Source organism: Aureobasidium subglaciale (assembly GCF_000721755.1).
Source record: "Aureobasidium subglaciale EXF-2481 unplaced genomic scaffold scaffold_26, whole genome shotgun sequence".
NCBI lineage: Eukaryota > Fungi > Ascomycota > Dothideomycetes > Dothideales > Saccotheciaceae > Aureobasidium > Aureobasidium subglaciale.
In genome coordinates this window covers 3603-15675 of record NW_013566969.1, presented here as the reverse complement: position 1 = coordinate 15675, position 12073 = coordinate 3603, and the positions used below count along the sequence as shown (strand labels likewise).

Here is a 12073-nt window from a genome sequence, read left to right as displayed (position 1 = left end):
TGCATGTAAGTCGTGAAGGATTCAGTATTGAGTGAGAACTAAGCTCAACGCAAAAGCCACCAATGCATCTGTTTGAAAAGCTTAGCTGGGAACAAGATTCCCGGCGCGGAACGCTGCCTCTTACCGGTCGATTAGCGGCGTGCAGGGTCCGTCGGGTATCTTAAGCTCGTGCATGCCCGGTCCCGGCGATTGTAAGGGATTAGTGTCCGGAAACGCGCAATCTGCACTCAACACTGCCGGCCGGTTTAATCGTGTATTCGGTGGGACATCGATTCGCACCTGCCAGTCATGGTAAGACCCTGATTGTGGAACGCTCGCCATTGGCGCATCGCCCGCGGGACAATACAGCCGTGATACAAGTGTATCGGCGGGTTTTATGCGAGCCACGTTCGCCGTGAGTTGCCCTGAATTGGATGCGCGCCCATTGGCCATGTCAACGTCGCTTGCTACAGCTGCTCAGGATCTCGACTCCTTCGCAGCAAAATCACGCTTCTCAACCTTTCCCGGTCTATTGATGCAGGACTGAAACAGATGCAGGTCTCAAAAACAATAAGTTAATTGGTCTATGATAAGCGGTTTACACTGCGTGTTTCCCAGCCATCTTGTCAACAAATCACATGCTTAATGCATTAGCCGCTCTGTCCAGCTGTTCCATTCCCTTGACCAATTGCGAAGTAAAATCTTTTGACTTTGGGATGTCGTGCCCCTTCGTGTGAACGATGTTGAGCGAGAGGGCAGGATTGGTCAATTCTGCCAGCGCCATGGAGAGATCCAGAACCTCGTCTTGCGCGCCCATCACATGGACGGCGGGTATGTCGAGCGTCTGTATATCTGTCTCCAGCAATATCTCCGAGTCGTCTGTCAACCTAAACGGAGGCATTCCACAGATGAAGATGGCGCGGCTGAAAAGAGGCACATCGTAAGGATTGAGTTTGGCATGATTCAGCAACGACATATACGCCAGAGTGGCGCCTTGAGAGAAGCCAATGATGCCATCGAAAGGACCCTCTTCGTTGACAAACTCATAGATGAGATCGTAGGCGTCCTGGAGAGTTTGCTTGTAGCGCTCTTGGCCAAGCTTGGGCGGCCAGGGGAACCAGTTGAAGAAAGGGCCCTCGTACACGTCTGCGATGGCAGGATGAGGTTCAGAAGGGATCTCGCCTTGGAGAAAGACGAATTCAATTTTGCCTTCCTTCGACACTTCTCTCAATACGGTGCCCATCTGAGCACGGAGAATCTGGTAGTCTTAAGTAAATATCCCAACAGCCGAGACACGATTTACATACGTCAGCATTTGTTCCAGCGCCGTGAAGACAGAGGTAGCGTGTAGAATGCATGTTCTGTAGCAGTCGAAAAGTCAAATGAGGAAAGATGGATGTTGTGAGAACTACGCCGGATAATGGATATATGTACATGGCAAAAAAAAGATCCGACAGCTGAAATCCAGCACACTCCTCCCAGAGTTATCGATCTCAACCATTGTCAGATTGCAGACGATAATCGTAATCTGAAGGGGAAGAACAAAGAATCTGTTGAGTATCGATTTGTGATGTATGCAATCGATCGCGACCACCAAGGTAGATCGAAGAGGATCCTCTCGCGATTGCTTCTGATGTCTACGTGCGTCAAAACTTGCCCTCCGAAGCTCCGGATCCGGACTAGTACAATGTCTGGTATCGTGCAGCAAACACGTGCTCGCAATCTGGCATGGTCTAAGCGACCGTAGTGATCTGGTAGTCAGCTCCGATCCAAACGTTTGTGAATACCCCGACCATCGCTCTTTCTTATTACTTCATCCACTGTGTCCAGAATAACACTCTGACAACATCATGTCTACCACACCAGATTTCAAGTTCTTCAAGCTCTCGAACATCGCTGAATATGTGGTTCACGTCGAGATCAACCGCGCAGATCGTCTAAACACCTTTACTCGTGCCATGTGGCTCGAGCTGGAAGCTGTGTACCAACGTCTCTCATATGATCCGGATGTCAGAGTCGTCGTGATGTCCGGTATGGGAGACCGCGGTTTCTCTGCCGGTCTGGATGTACACGAGGCCACCACGACCGGTATTCTCAGAGAAGATGCTGGTCTTGATCCTGGACGAAAAGCAAATCGCATTCGAAGAGACGTAGATGAACTTCAACGCTGTGTTGGAGCGATTGAAAGATGTGAAAAACGTGAGTTGGCATGTTCGCCGGAACAGAGATTTACTGACGATTGCGAAGCTGTGATCTGCGTCTTACATGGCCTTTCCATCGGGTTCGCTCTAGACATTGCAACCTCTTGCGACGTGAGAATCTGTACTTCGGATGTCACTCTGGCAGTCAAGGAAGTCGACATTGGTCTGGCTGCTGACATCGGGGTCCTGAATCGATTGCCAAAGATCATCGGAAGCTCAACCTGGATCAAAGATATCTGCTACAGCGCAAGGAATTTCGGTGCCGATGAGGCACTTAGAGAGGGACTAATTAGTCTTGTTGCTGCGGATAAACCTGCCGCCCTTGAATTGGCATTCTGTATGGCAAAGCTCTGGGCAGCCAAGAGTCCTGTTGCTGTGCAAGGAACCAAAGAATTGCTTAACCATAGTAGAGAAAATTCGGTCACAAACAGCAAGTAAATCACCGCCTGCGGACCTGAATCTCTACTGACTCCAACATTGCAGGTCTCCGCTATACCAAAGTGTGGAATGCTGCATATGTGCAGTCGCAGGATGTGGGAACGGCGGTGATGTCGTCTTTGCGTAGGGAGAAGCCTGTATTCTCCAAGCTGTAGTTGAAACGTATGTCGCGACTATGTCCTACTAGATACAGCATAACATTTTCCTCAATCATATAGTCTCTCTCACCAGTCAGATTTCCCAAGGATTAACATCCCCAATCTTGCCACAGTCAACGAAAAGTTACGCTGGTAAGCCTTGATTAATTCTGTTACGAGCGAGAGTGGAAGATACCCTACACATCTACTGGTCGTTGTATCGAGGGCATGACCCTACCATTATTTTTGCAGGTTGGGTTATGTCATATCCGGTGGTGATATCGATCTCACAACAATTGTTTTCACCTAGAAGCGACATTGACAACGATCAACAATTAAACTATGACTGTGATTCAATCTTCGAGTACAAATGTTTATATACTGGGCTATGTGAGCTTTGTTGCTACTTGTGTGGCTTCGCGTAACCCTCAGAGTCTGCTCAGCACCCCACTACTGGATCTTCGCGCCAATAGATCGGTCAAAACGTGCACTGGCAGGTGTTCGTTCTCTATCATGGAGATTATGGATAAGACCTCGTCCTTCGAATACGTGTGTTCAAGGTTGTCTTTGAACTTGCGCTGCACCGCAGGTCGAGTTTGTGGGTTCTTGCTGTGCCCGACCGGGTGCTCTACAATGATGTCCTCTGTAGCGGTACCGTCATTGAAGTAGATCTGGACAGCGTTGGTAGCTGTACGTCGATCCAAGTCAAGATAATCTCGAGTAAAGGACTCTTCTTCGACGACTACCATACGGTTCCTTAGGTCATCCACCTTCGGATCGTTGGCCCAGGGTCCGTCATCTGCGTAGTCAGAGATCTCTGGAGCACTGCCTTTGAGAAGAGCGACGGCAACGAGAAATTGGATACAATGGTCTCTGTCAGCCGGACTGTGAAGAGGGCCTGCTTTGCTGATGATTCGAAGAGTCGCAGCAGTCGAGCGAATTCGAATTTTGTCGATGTCCTTCCATCGATCTCCATCATGACAGCGGAATTCATGGCTCAGCTGGATCGCTGCCTCTACAGCAGAAATGCCATGACCTTCAGCCGGCATTGTTTTGAAAAACACGTTTTGGATCACCCATGATGCATAAGGCCTGGGTAACGAGAATGATGCGCTTTGCCAAACACTATCGTAGAATCCCCAACGAGGAGCAGTCAGAGCCGATGGTGCGCCTTCAACCCCTGAGCGACACAACATTGCAAACATGACCGCCCGCATACAAGCATCGCCTGCCGCCCATCCCTTCCGTGAGATGGTGTTGGGAGAAGAGCGGTATGTGCGTAAGGGGGCACTGTCCATCCAGGCATGAGAAAGAGCGTCCATGGTCTGCTTCTTGGTCAAGCGGAGTAGCCAGCAGGCAGTAGCTGTCGATGCGACCTTCACCAAGATGACATGGTCCATACCGTGGGCATGGAAGGCGTTTTCTGTTTGGAAGCATCCTTGAATTTCGTAAGCTTTGACCATGGCTTCCAGGAGATCTTGGATTGTCACAAGACGCTCGTTTCTGTCTATCCAGTCTGCGACTGCCAATATAGCTCCAAGACTATCTGCGAGATATGAGTACAGAACACAAGTAAGCTTGCCATGTCTGTAGCTACCTGAGGGATGTCCGGATTCTGCGCCTCCCAGAGAGTCGTTGTGGTCCGAGAATCTGATCAGAGTGCCCAGTGCAAAAGCGCCGTTCATGGGGTTCAGCCTGAGATCTGTTCCGGGCAAACGCATTCCATTGATGTCCGAACTGTCGAGTAGGACGGCGTTGATGATGTTCTTGCAGGCCGCGTTCTTATGCAGGCTCTCGATGGCACAACCAACAGCGTCCATCAGAGCCATACGGGCTGCTGACCAGCAACTACTAGTCTCGACCTTGAAGTCATGAACATAATCAGTGATATCGACCAAGACCTGATCGTAGTGGGGTTGTTCGTTGGCCATGATGGGGATGACTGCAAGCGATTGAGCTCGTTTGCGGCGAAAGCGAGGGATAGCAGATGATGATCCAAGGGGAGACGGACTGGGTCGGTCTGGGCGGGGGCTGTTGCTGCTGCTGCTGCTGGCGCAAGTCCGGGCCGAAAGCGGCGAGGGCAATCCCCCGCCCTGAAGTGGCCGAGCTCAACGGCGCTCATACAGCTGCCTCATGCAGGTGAGCGGCCTGGTTTTAGACTTCTAGATTTTAAATGCTTGGTCAAAAGCTTCGCGGCGCAATTCGAGCTTATGCGCGCTTGGCTGTACCTTCGCGCCCGCTTGCCAACACATGGTTGGCGCGCTCGGCCCTCGCAGTCTTCAACAATGCACTATTGTGCCAGCAGGATTCGACGACACGAATGCTCTCTCAACAATGCACTATTGTGCCAGCAGGATCCGACGACACGAATGCTCTCTCAACAATCATCCATCGCTCCGTTTTATATGACATGCAGCTGGCCGGAAGGATTCACTATTGAAGTATATGCGCCTTGCATGCAAGTCGCATCATTTACCTGTGCGAGCGAAAGTCCCTCCATCCTCTTGCATCGTCGCTATCAATATCCTGCCTTCGATGCGATCGCGGTCTTGCGTTTAGCCCGCATGTGATTGTGGCATTATACGATACTGGACAGCGCTGGCGGGTGATACCAACACCCTCAGCAGAGTCAATGGCCTCCGCTGGCCATAACAGTCCACACCCTCATGGCGTATACTAACATATAAGGTCGCACGAGGGTTCCCGGTCTTGGTCTCGCCTTTTATAAACCAAGCTGAACTTTTCACGACCTACTATACAATATGATTTCCAAGATCACGGAAGACAGCAGTTCTCCTGCCGCGTTCGATGCGACAATGCCAATCGCTGTCATTGGCATTGGTTGTCGTTGTGCTGGCGATGCCACCAATCCCGAAAGCCTCTTCGAGATGGTCAAGAAAGCTCGCGAAGCTTGGCAACCCATTCCCAAAGATCGTTACAACAACAAGGCATTCTACCATCCCGACGCAAATCGTAATGGAACGGTAAGTCGCCATACGCTATTGTCGGTTCGATTGCTGATGCCCACGAAAGTCAAACATTGTTGGCGGTCACTTTCTCAAGGACTCGCCGGGTCACTTCGACGCACCATTCTTTGGAATGACAAGTTCTGAAGTTGGAGTAAGACAACTCTACCCTACATAAAGTGCCGTCTAACCATGTCAGGTCATGGATCCACAGCAGCGCCTACTACTGGAAACCTCATACGAGGCCTTGGAGAATGGTAAGCAGCCTCCAATCTGCGTCAAAACATGGCTGATGATGTGTTAGCTGGCATTCCCATGAATAAACTTGTCGGCAGCGATGCATCTTGTTTCGTCGGATCTTTCTGTCGAGACTTTTCGGAAATGCAACTCCGAGACACTGAGAATCTTCCAACGTATCAACCTACTGGAGCTGGACCTTCGCTCGCTTTCTTGTCCAATCGTCTCTCTTACTATTACGATTGTCGAGGTCCTAGTGTCTCTGTTGACACAGCTTGCTCGGCTAGTCTTGTGGCATTGCATCTTGGATGTCAGACTATCAGAACAGGTGAATCGAAGATTTCGATTGTTGGCGGCTCAAACGTGCTACTTAGTCACGAGATTATGATTGGCATGAGTGCCATGAGGTGGGTCAATTCTGACCATACTCCCTGACATGACTGATGATTCCTCAGATTCCTCTCCCCAGATGGTCGTTGTTACTCATTCGACCATCGTGCCAACGGCTATGCTCGAGGAGAAGGTGCAGTGTGTATCATCTTGAAGTCCCTGGACGACGCCCTGAGAGATGGTGATACCATTAGAGCCGTCATCCGCAATACAGGCTGTAACCAGGATGGCAAGACCAATGGTATCACAATTCCCAATCGTGATGCCCAGGAGGCTCTGATCCGAAGCGTTTATGCGAAAGCCGGCTTGGATCCTGTGAACACCACCTACGTTGAAGCGCATGGTACTGGAACCCCTGCTGGAGATCCCCTCGAGACTGCAGCATTGTCAAGCGTTTTCTGTCCTGGTAGACCTGCTGACGAGCCACTCGTGATTGGCTCCATCAAGTCTAACATGGGCCATCTTGAGGGTGCTAGCGGCTTGGCTGGGTTAGTCAAGTTGATCATGATGCTCGAGAGCAAGACTTATTTACCTAATCGCAACTTCGAGAAGGCGAACCCTCGCATTCCTCTAGAGGACTGGAAACTGAAGGTTCTCACAGAGCCTCAGTTTTGGGAGTGTAGCCAGGTTCGCAGAGCATCGATCAACAGTTTCGGCTATGGTGGAACAAACGCACATGCCATCCTGGACGAAGCTGAAGGCTACTTGACCTCCAGACGACTTACTGGCTCTTGGAGAACAACCATCGTTGATGAAGAGCCTGTGACTCTCGAAGAGCCTCTGACTCCCGACGAACCCGTACAAGTCAGAAAGAATGTCTTCGTTCTCTCTGCTTTCGACGAAAAAGCCGGTGTAGCATACGCGGACAAACTGGCAAGTCATCTACGAAGCTCGACCAAGTCTAACGACTACCTGACAGATCTCTCGTACACTCTCAACGAGAGAAGGTCGAGATTTGCATGGCGGCGAGCTTTCATCGCAGACTCCATCGATGATCTCACGGTCAAGTTGACCGCTAAGGATTTGAAGTTCACCAAGTCGGGTAAGACTCCTCTTCTTGGCTTTGTCTTCACCGGTCAAGGTGCCCAGTGGCACGCAATGGGTCGTGAGCTCCTGAAGTCAAACCCCATCTTTCGCAACACCATCACACAGGCAGACGTGTACCTCCAAGAGATCGGTGCTAAGTGGTCTTTGATCACAGAACTGAGCTTGGACGCAAAGACAAGTCGTGTCAATCTTGCGGCGTTCAGTCAGCCTTTGTGCACTGCAATTCAGGTCGCCATCGTGGACGTACTTGCCGCTTGGGGCATCAGGCCTTCTTCTGTGACTGGTCACTCTTCGGGAGAGATTGCTTCGGGCTATGCTGCTGGGGCCCTCAGTCTTGAGGATGCACTTACACTGGCCTACCACCGTGGTGTTGTAGCTTCCGAGATCAAGGATATCAGTGTTGTACCTGGTTCTATGATGGCTGTGGGACTCACGCCTAATGACGCCACTCCATACCTTGCAGAGCTCGAATCAGGCAAGGCAGTGATTGCTTGTGTGAACAGCCCTTCAAGCATCACAATCTCTGGAGATACAGTCGCAGTGAATGAGCTTCACGCCACCCTCGAAGCCAAGGGTATATTTGCAAGAAAACTCGCTGTCGAGGTCGCCTATCACTCGCACCATATGCAGCTGGTTGCCGACCAGTATAAAGCCGCCATACAGGACATCAAACCCAAGCTTGCATCCGATGTTGTGTTCTACTCATCGGTCACCGGTGAACGTCTCACTACAAACGAGTTACACGCGGACTATTGGGTTGCCAACATGGTCGGCCAAGTGAAATTCGCTGACTCGATCAAAGCACTTTATCTTGACAAGAAAGCGCTCAGGGAGAGACGTAGACGTACAGCACCCACTGCAGTCGATATCACGGTCGAGATTGGTCCTCATTCCGCGCTCGCCGGACCAATCAAGCAGATTGTCAAAGCAAATCCGGTCATGGACAAAGCCAAGCCACCGTATTTCTCCGCATTGCTCAGAGGGATAGATGCGGAAGACTCTGTCTTTAGCTTGGTTTGTCAACTGTTCGAACACGGTTACAACATCGACTTCTCTGCCATCAGAGGAGCCGTAGGCAGAAAGGCTAGCAAAGTGCTCGTCGATCTTCCACCGTACGCCTGGAATCACGCCAATCTTCTATGGACCGAGTCTCGCATCTCCAACAGCTACAAGAACAGAAAGCATCCAAGGACAGACCTGCTCGGTGTTCGTGATATTAACTCAAACTCCATCGAGCCCAGGTGGCGTAATGTCCTGAGAGCAAGTGAGAATCCTTGGATCAGAGACCATAAAGTCCAGGGCAATATGGTCTACCCTGCCGCCGGATTCATCGCAATGGCGATCGAAGCAGCAGCCCAATCAGCCAGTGACTCTGATGTTCACGTCGAAGCATTCTCTCTTCGCAACGTTGTGATTGGTGCTGCTCTGCTAGTCCCAGAGGAAGGTCCAGAGATGGAGACAATGATCACACTGCGGCCTTACAATGAGAGCGCCAAAGCAACTTCGAATGTATGGCAAGAGTTCTGCATCTTCTCTGTCAGCAGTACCGATGTCTGGACTGAACACTGCCGCGGTCTGATCTCGACAGAAAAGCCTGGCAAGATCAGCGAGGTCGATGGTGAGACTGTCATCGCGGAAACTCAAGCTGATTACCAGAGCAAAGCATCACTCATCTCGTCCATGAGCGAGTCAAAGGTCGATGTGGAAAGTTTCTACGAGCAGCTCAGAGACGTTGGTCTCGAGTATGGTCCTACCTTTGCAAATCTGATTGATGTTCGATCCGGTCCTGGGGCTTCGACTGGCACCATTATCCTTGCTGACACTGCGCAAACAATGCCTGCCAAGTTCGAGTATCCTTTTGTCGTTCATCCATCCACGCTAGACAGTTGTCTGCACCCGCTCTTCCTTGCAGTTTCGGATGACGGTCTGACTGCGGCGATCCCCACCTTCATCGAGCACCTCAGTGTGTCTGCCTCGATTCAGCGTACTGCTGGTCGCAAATTTGACGTTTATGCTCAGAGCAAAACATCAGATGTCAGACAGCACACAACATCCCTTCTCGTCACCGATACAGGCTCACCAGTGATCGAAATCGACGGCTTGATTTGTACTGAACTGGGCCAAGACGACATGGGAGGCTCGCACGAGACGACCAAGCCGATCTGTTTTGATATCAAGTGGCAACCCGATGTCGGTTTCCTCGGGCGCTCGGCTCTTCATGATCTGTGCAGCGAAGACGGTCTGCTGTCCTACGTTGATCTTCTTGCTCACAAGCAGCCACAACTGAGAATTCTTGAACTCGACCCGTCAACATCCCTGACCGTCAGGCTACTCGAAACACTCGGATCTGGCTCAGGTCCTGGGGTCAGATTCCTTTGTTACGATAGCGCTTTTGCTTCTAAAGAGTATCTGAACGAGCACGCCAATCGTTGGGCTGGTCTGGCGAGATCGAAGCCGCTTGCACTTCATCAAGAGCTTGAGCCTCAAGGTTTCGAGAAAGGCTTCTACGATTTGATCCTCGTGAAGGGCATTGAGATTGAGAGCAAGGTACCCATTCTCTCGGGGCTGCTTAGAAAGGGCGGTAGCTTGGTCTTCGTGGATACATCGCGCTCGGTCACCGCCTCGCTGGCAGAGACCAAGATGACCGTGTATCAAAATCAAGATGTCATCCTTGCGATCGATGAGTCAACGCCTGAAGTCAGTCTTCCCGAACTCAATATCATCGTAGACGAGGGATCCAGTCTGGTGGATGTCGAAGCTCTTCAGAAGAAGTTCAGCTCGATTGGAGTGCAAACCAACCTCAACTCTTTCCATGATGCGGACGTCAAAGACAAGGTCTCGATTGTTTTGCTCGACAACAGCGCTGATCCCATCTCATCTCCTGACGAGAAGCTATTCGAGGCATACAAAACCGTGTATCTCGGTGGTTTGGGCACCCTTTGGATCACTCGTGGGGCCACAATCAACCCAACTTCGCCTGGAGCCAATATGATCACTGGTCTCTCGCGTGTGGTCAGAGCTGAGACAGCTGGTGTCATGACAGTGACGCTGGATCTCGACGAAGAGCAAGATTCGGACCTTGACACCATTTTCGAGGTCGTCACCAAAAGCTTCAATCTCAATAACAGCGACAATAAGTCTATTGAGGTCGAACTGGTCAAGCGAGATGGTTCATTGATGATACCGCGCATTGTTGAGGATGTTAAGAGCAACAGACACATTGCATCACGCACTATTGCACCTGTGCCCGATGCACAGCCTTTCTGGCAGCCTGGTAGATCCCTGATCATGGATATCAAAACGCCTGGCTTACTTGACACCTTGCATTTCAATGACGATGTCAGAATGGAAGGCAAATTGTCGAGTGATTCTGTCGAGATCGAAGTCCGCGCTTCGGGCATGAACTTCAAGGATGTCATGATGGCGATGGGCCAAGTCAAGACTGAGCCACTCGGTCTTGAGTGCAGTGGTGTGGTTACCGCTGTGGGCAATAATGTGGCGGGTTACAGCGTCGGCGACCGCGTGGTCACCTATGCTCAAGGTACCTACTGCAACCGTCTTCGCCAACAAGCATGCGCCGTACAGATCATCCCCGATGATATGTCGTTCGAGACCGCAGCAACCATTCCCATCGTTTTCTGCACAGCCTACCATTCGATCTTTGAGGCAGCTAGACTGCGCAAGGGTGAGAGTATCCTGATCCATGCGGCATCTGGAGGACTCGGTCAGGCATTGATTATGCTGTGCCAGATGATCGGCGCCGAGGTGTTCGCCACTGTCGGTGCAGCAGAGAAGAAGCAATTCCTGATGGACACCTACAACATTCCAGATGATCACATCTTCAACAGTCGTGATGGCACATTTGCCAAACGCGTCATGAGGGCAACCGCAAACAAGGGCGTTGATGTAATCATGAACTCTGTTGCTGGAGACGCACTGCGCCTAACATGGAGCTGTATCGCTCCTTTCGGCCGCTTTGTCGAACTCGGACGTAGAGATTTCGAGCTCGACACTCGCTTGGACATGCGCAAATTTGCTCTCAACGTCAGTTTCTCGGCCGTTGACTTTGTTCACCTCGCCAAAGCCCGCCCTGCGCAGACCGGCGAGATGTGGAAACAGGTGATGAATCTCTTCCGAAGCAACGCTGTTCAGCCTGTGCAGCCCATTGCTGTGTACCCTATCGACCAGGCAGAAAGTGCACTGCGCGTTATGCAGAAGGGAAGACACATTGGCAAACTTGTGCTGACTTCTGATGGAAATCCTTCAGTCAAGGTAAGATTTCTATGCTCAATTCTCGAGAACTCACTAACAGATACTAGGCTGTACCACGAGCTATCTCGTTAACTCTCCTTCGCTCCGATGCTTCGTATCTGCTTGTGGGCGGACTCGGTGGCATTGGCTGCGCTATTGCCTCATGGATGATTGCGCACGGTGCCAAAAACATCATTTTCGCCAACAGAAGCGGTCTCAAGAGACAAGAAGCTAGAGATGCTGTCGCCCAGCTTGAGAGCGCAGGTGCACGCGTCAAAGTGTTCAGCTGCGACGTTGGAATCGAGCAGGATGTTTAGGGTTTTTTTAGGGTTTTTTAGGGTTAGGGTTAGGGTTAGGGTTAGGGTTAGGGTTAGGGTTAGGGTTAGGGTTAGGGTTAGGGTTAGGGTTAGGGTTAGGGTTAGGGTTA

General features: G+C 51.0%; 4 protein-coding genes across 4 annotated transcripts; 2 read left to right on the top strand and 2 right to left on the bottom strand.

Moving 5' to 3' along the window:
• Positions 1-539: 539 nt before the first annotated feature.
• AUEXF2481DRAFT_43669 (uncharacterized protein) lies at positions 540-1342 on the bottom strand. The gene is made up of 2 exons (XM_013484783.1): positions 1287-1342; positions 540-1237 (listed from the first exon to the last, which is right to left on the bottom strand). The coding sequence occupies exons 1-2, from the start codon at positions 1335-1337 to the stop codon at positions 614-616; spliced, it is 675 nt and encodes a 224-aa protein (XP_013340237.1). The 5' UTR covers positions 1338-1342; the 3' UTR covers positions 540-613.
• Positions 1343-1829: 487 nt separating this feature from the next.
• On the top strand, positions 1830-2846 carry AUEXF2481DRAFT_91817 (uncharacterized protein; the record flags this gene model as incomplete). The annotated part of the gene is made up of 3 exons (XM_013484842.1): positions 1830-2178; positions 2227-2610; positions 2664-2846. The coding sequence occupies 3 exons, from the start codon at positions 1830-1832 to the stop codon at positions 2771-2773; spliced, it is 843 nt and encodes a 280-aa protein (XP_013340296.1). The 3' UTR covers positions 2774-2846.
• Positions 2847-3099: 253 nt separating this feature from the next.
• On the bottom strand, positions 3100-4740 carry AUEXF2481DRAFT_101301 (uncharacterized protein). The gene is made up of 2 exons (XM_013484841.1): positions 4353-4740; positions 3100-4301 (listed from the first exon to the last, which is right to left on the bottom strand). The coding sequence occupies exons 1-2, from the start codon at positions 4684-4686 to the stop codon at positions 3184-3186; spliced, it is 1452 nt and encodes a 483-aa protein (XP_013340295.1). The 5' UTR covers positions 4687-4740; the 3' UTR covers positions 3100-3183.
• A 777-nt stretch (positions 4741-5517) lies between these two features.
• Positions 5518-12009, top strand: AUEXF2481DRAFT_101296 (uncharacterized protein; the record flags this gene model as incomplete). The annotated part of the gene is made up of 6 exons (XM_013484840.1): positions 5518-5739; positions 5789-5875; positions 5921-5978; positions 6026-6365; positions 6414-11667; positions 11715-12009. The coding sequence occupies 6 exons, from the start codon at positions 5518-5520 to the stop codon at positions 11961-11963; spliced, it is 6210 nt and encodes a 2069-aa protein (XP_013340294.1). The 3' UTR covers positions 11964-12009.
• Between the last annotated feature and the right edge of the window lie 64 nt (positions 12010-12073).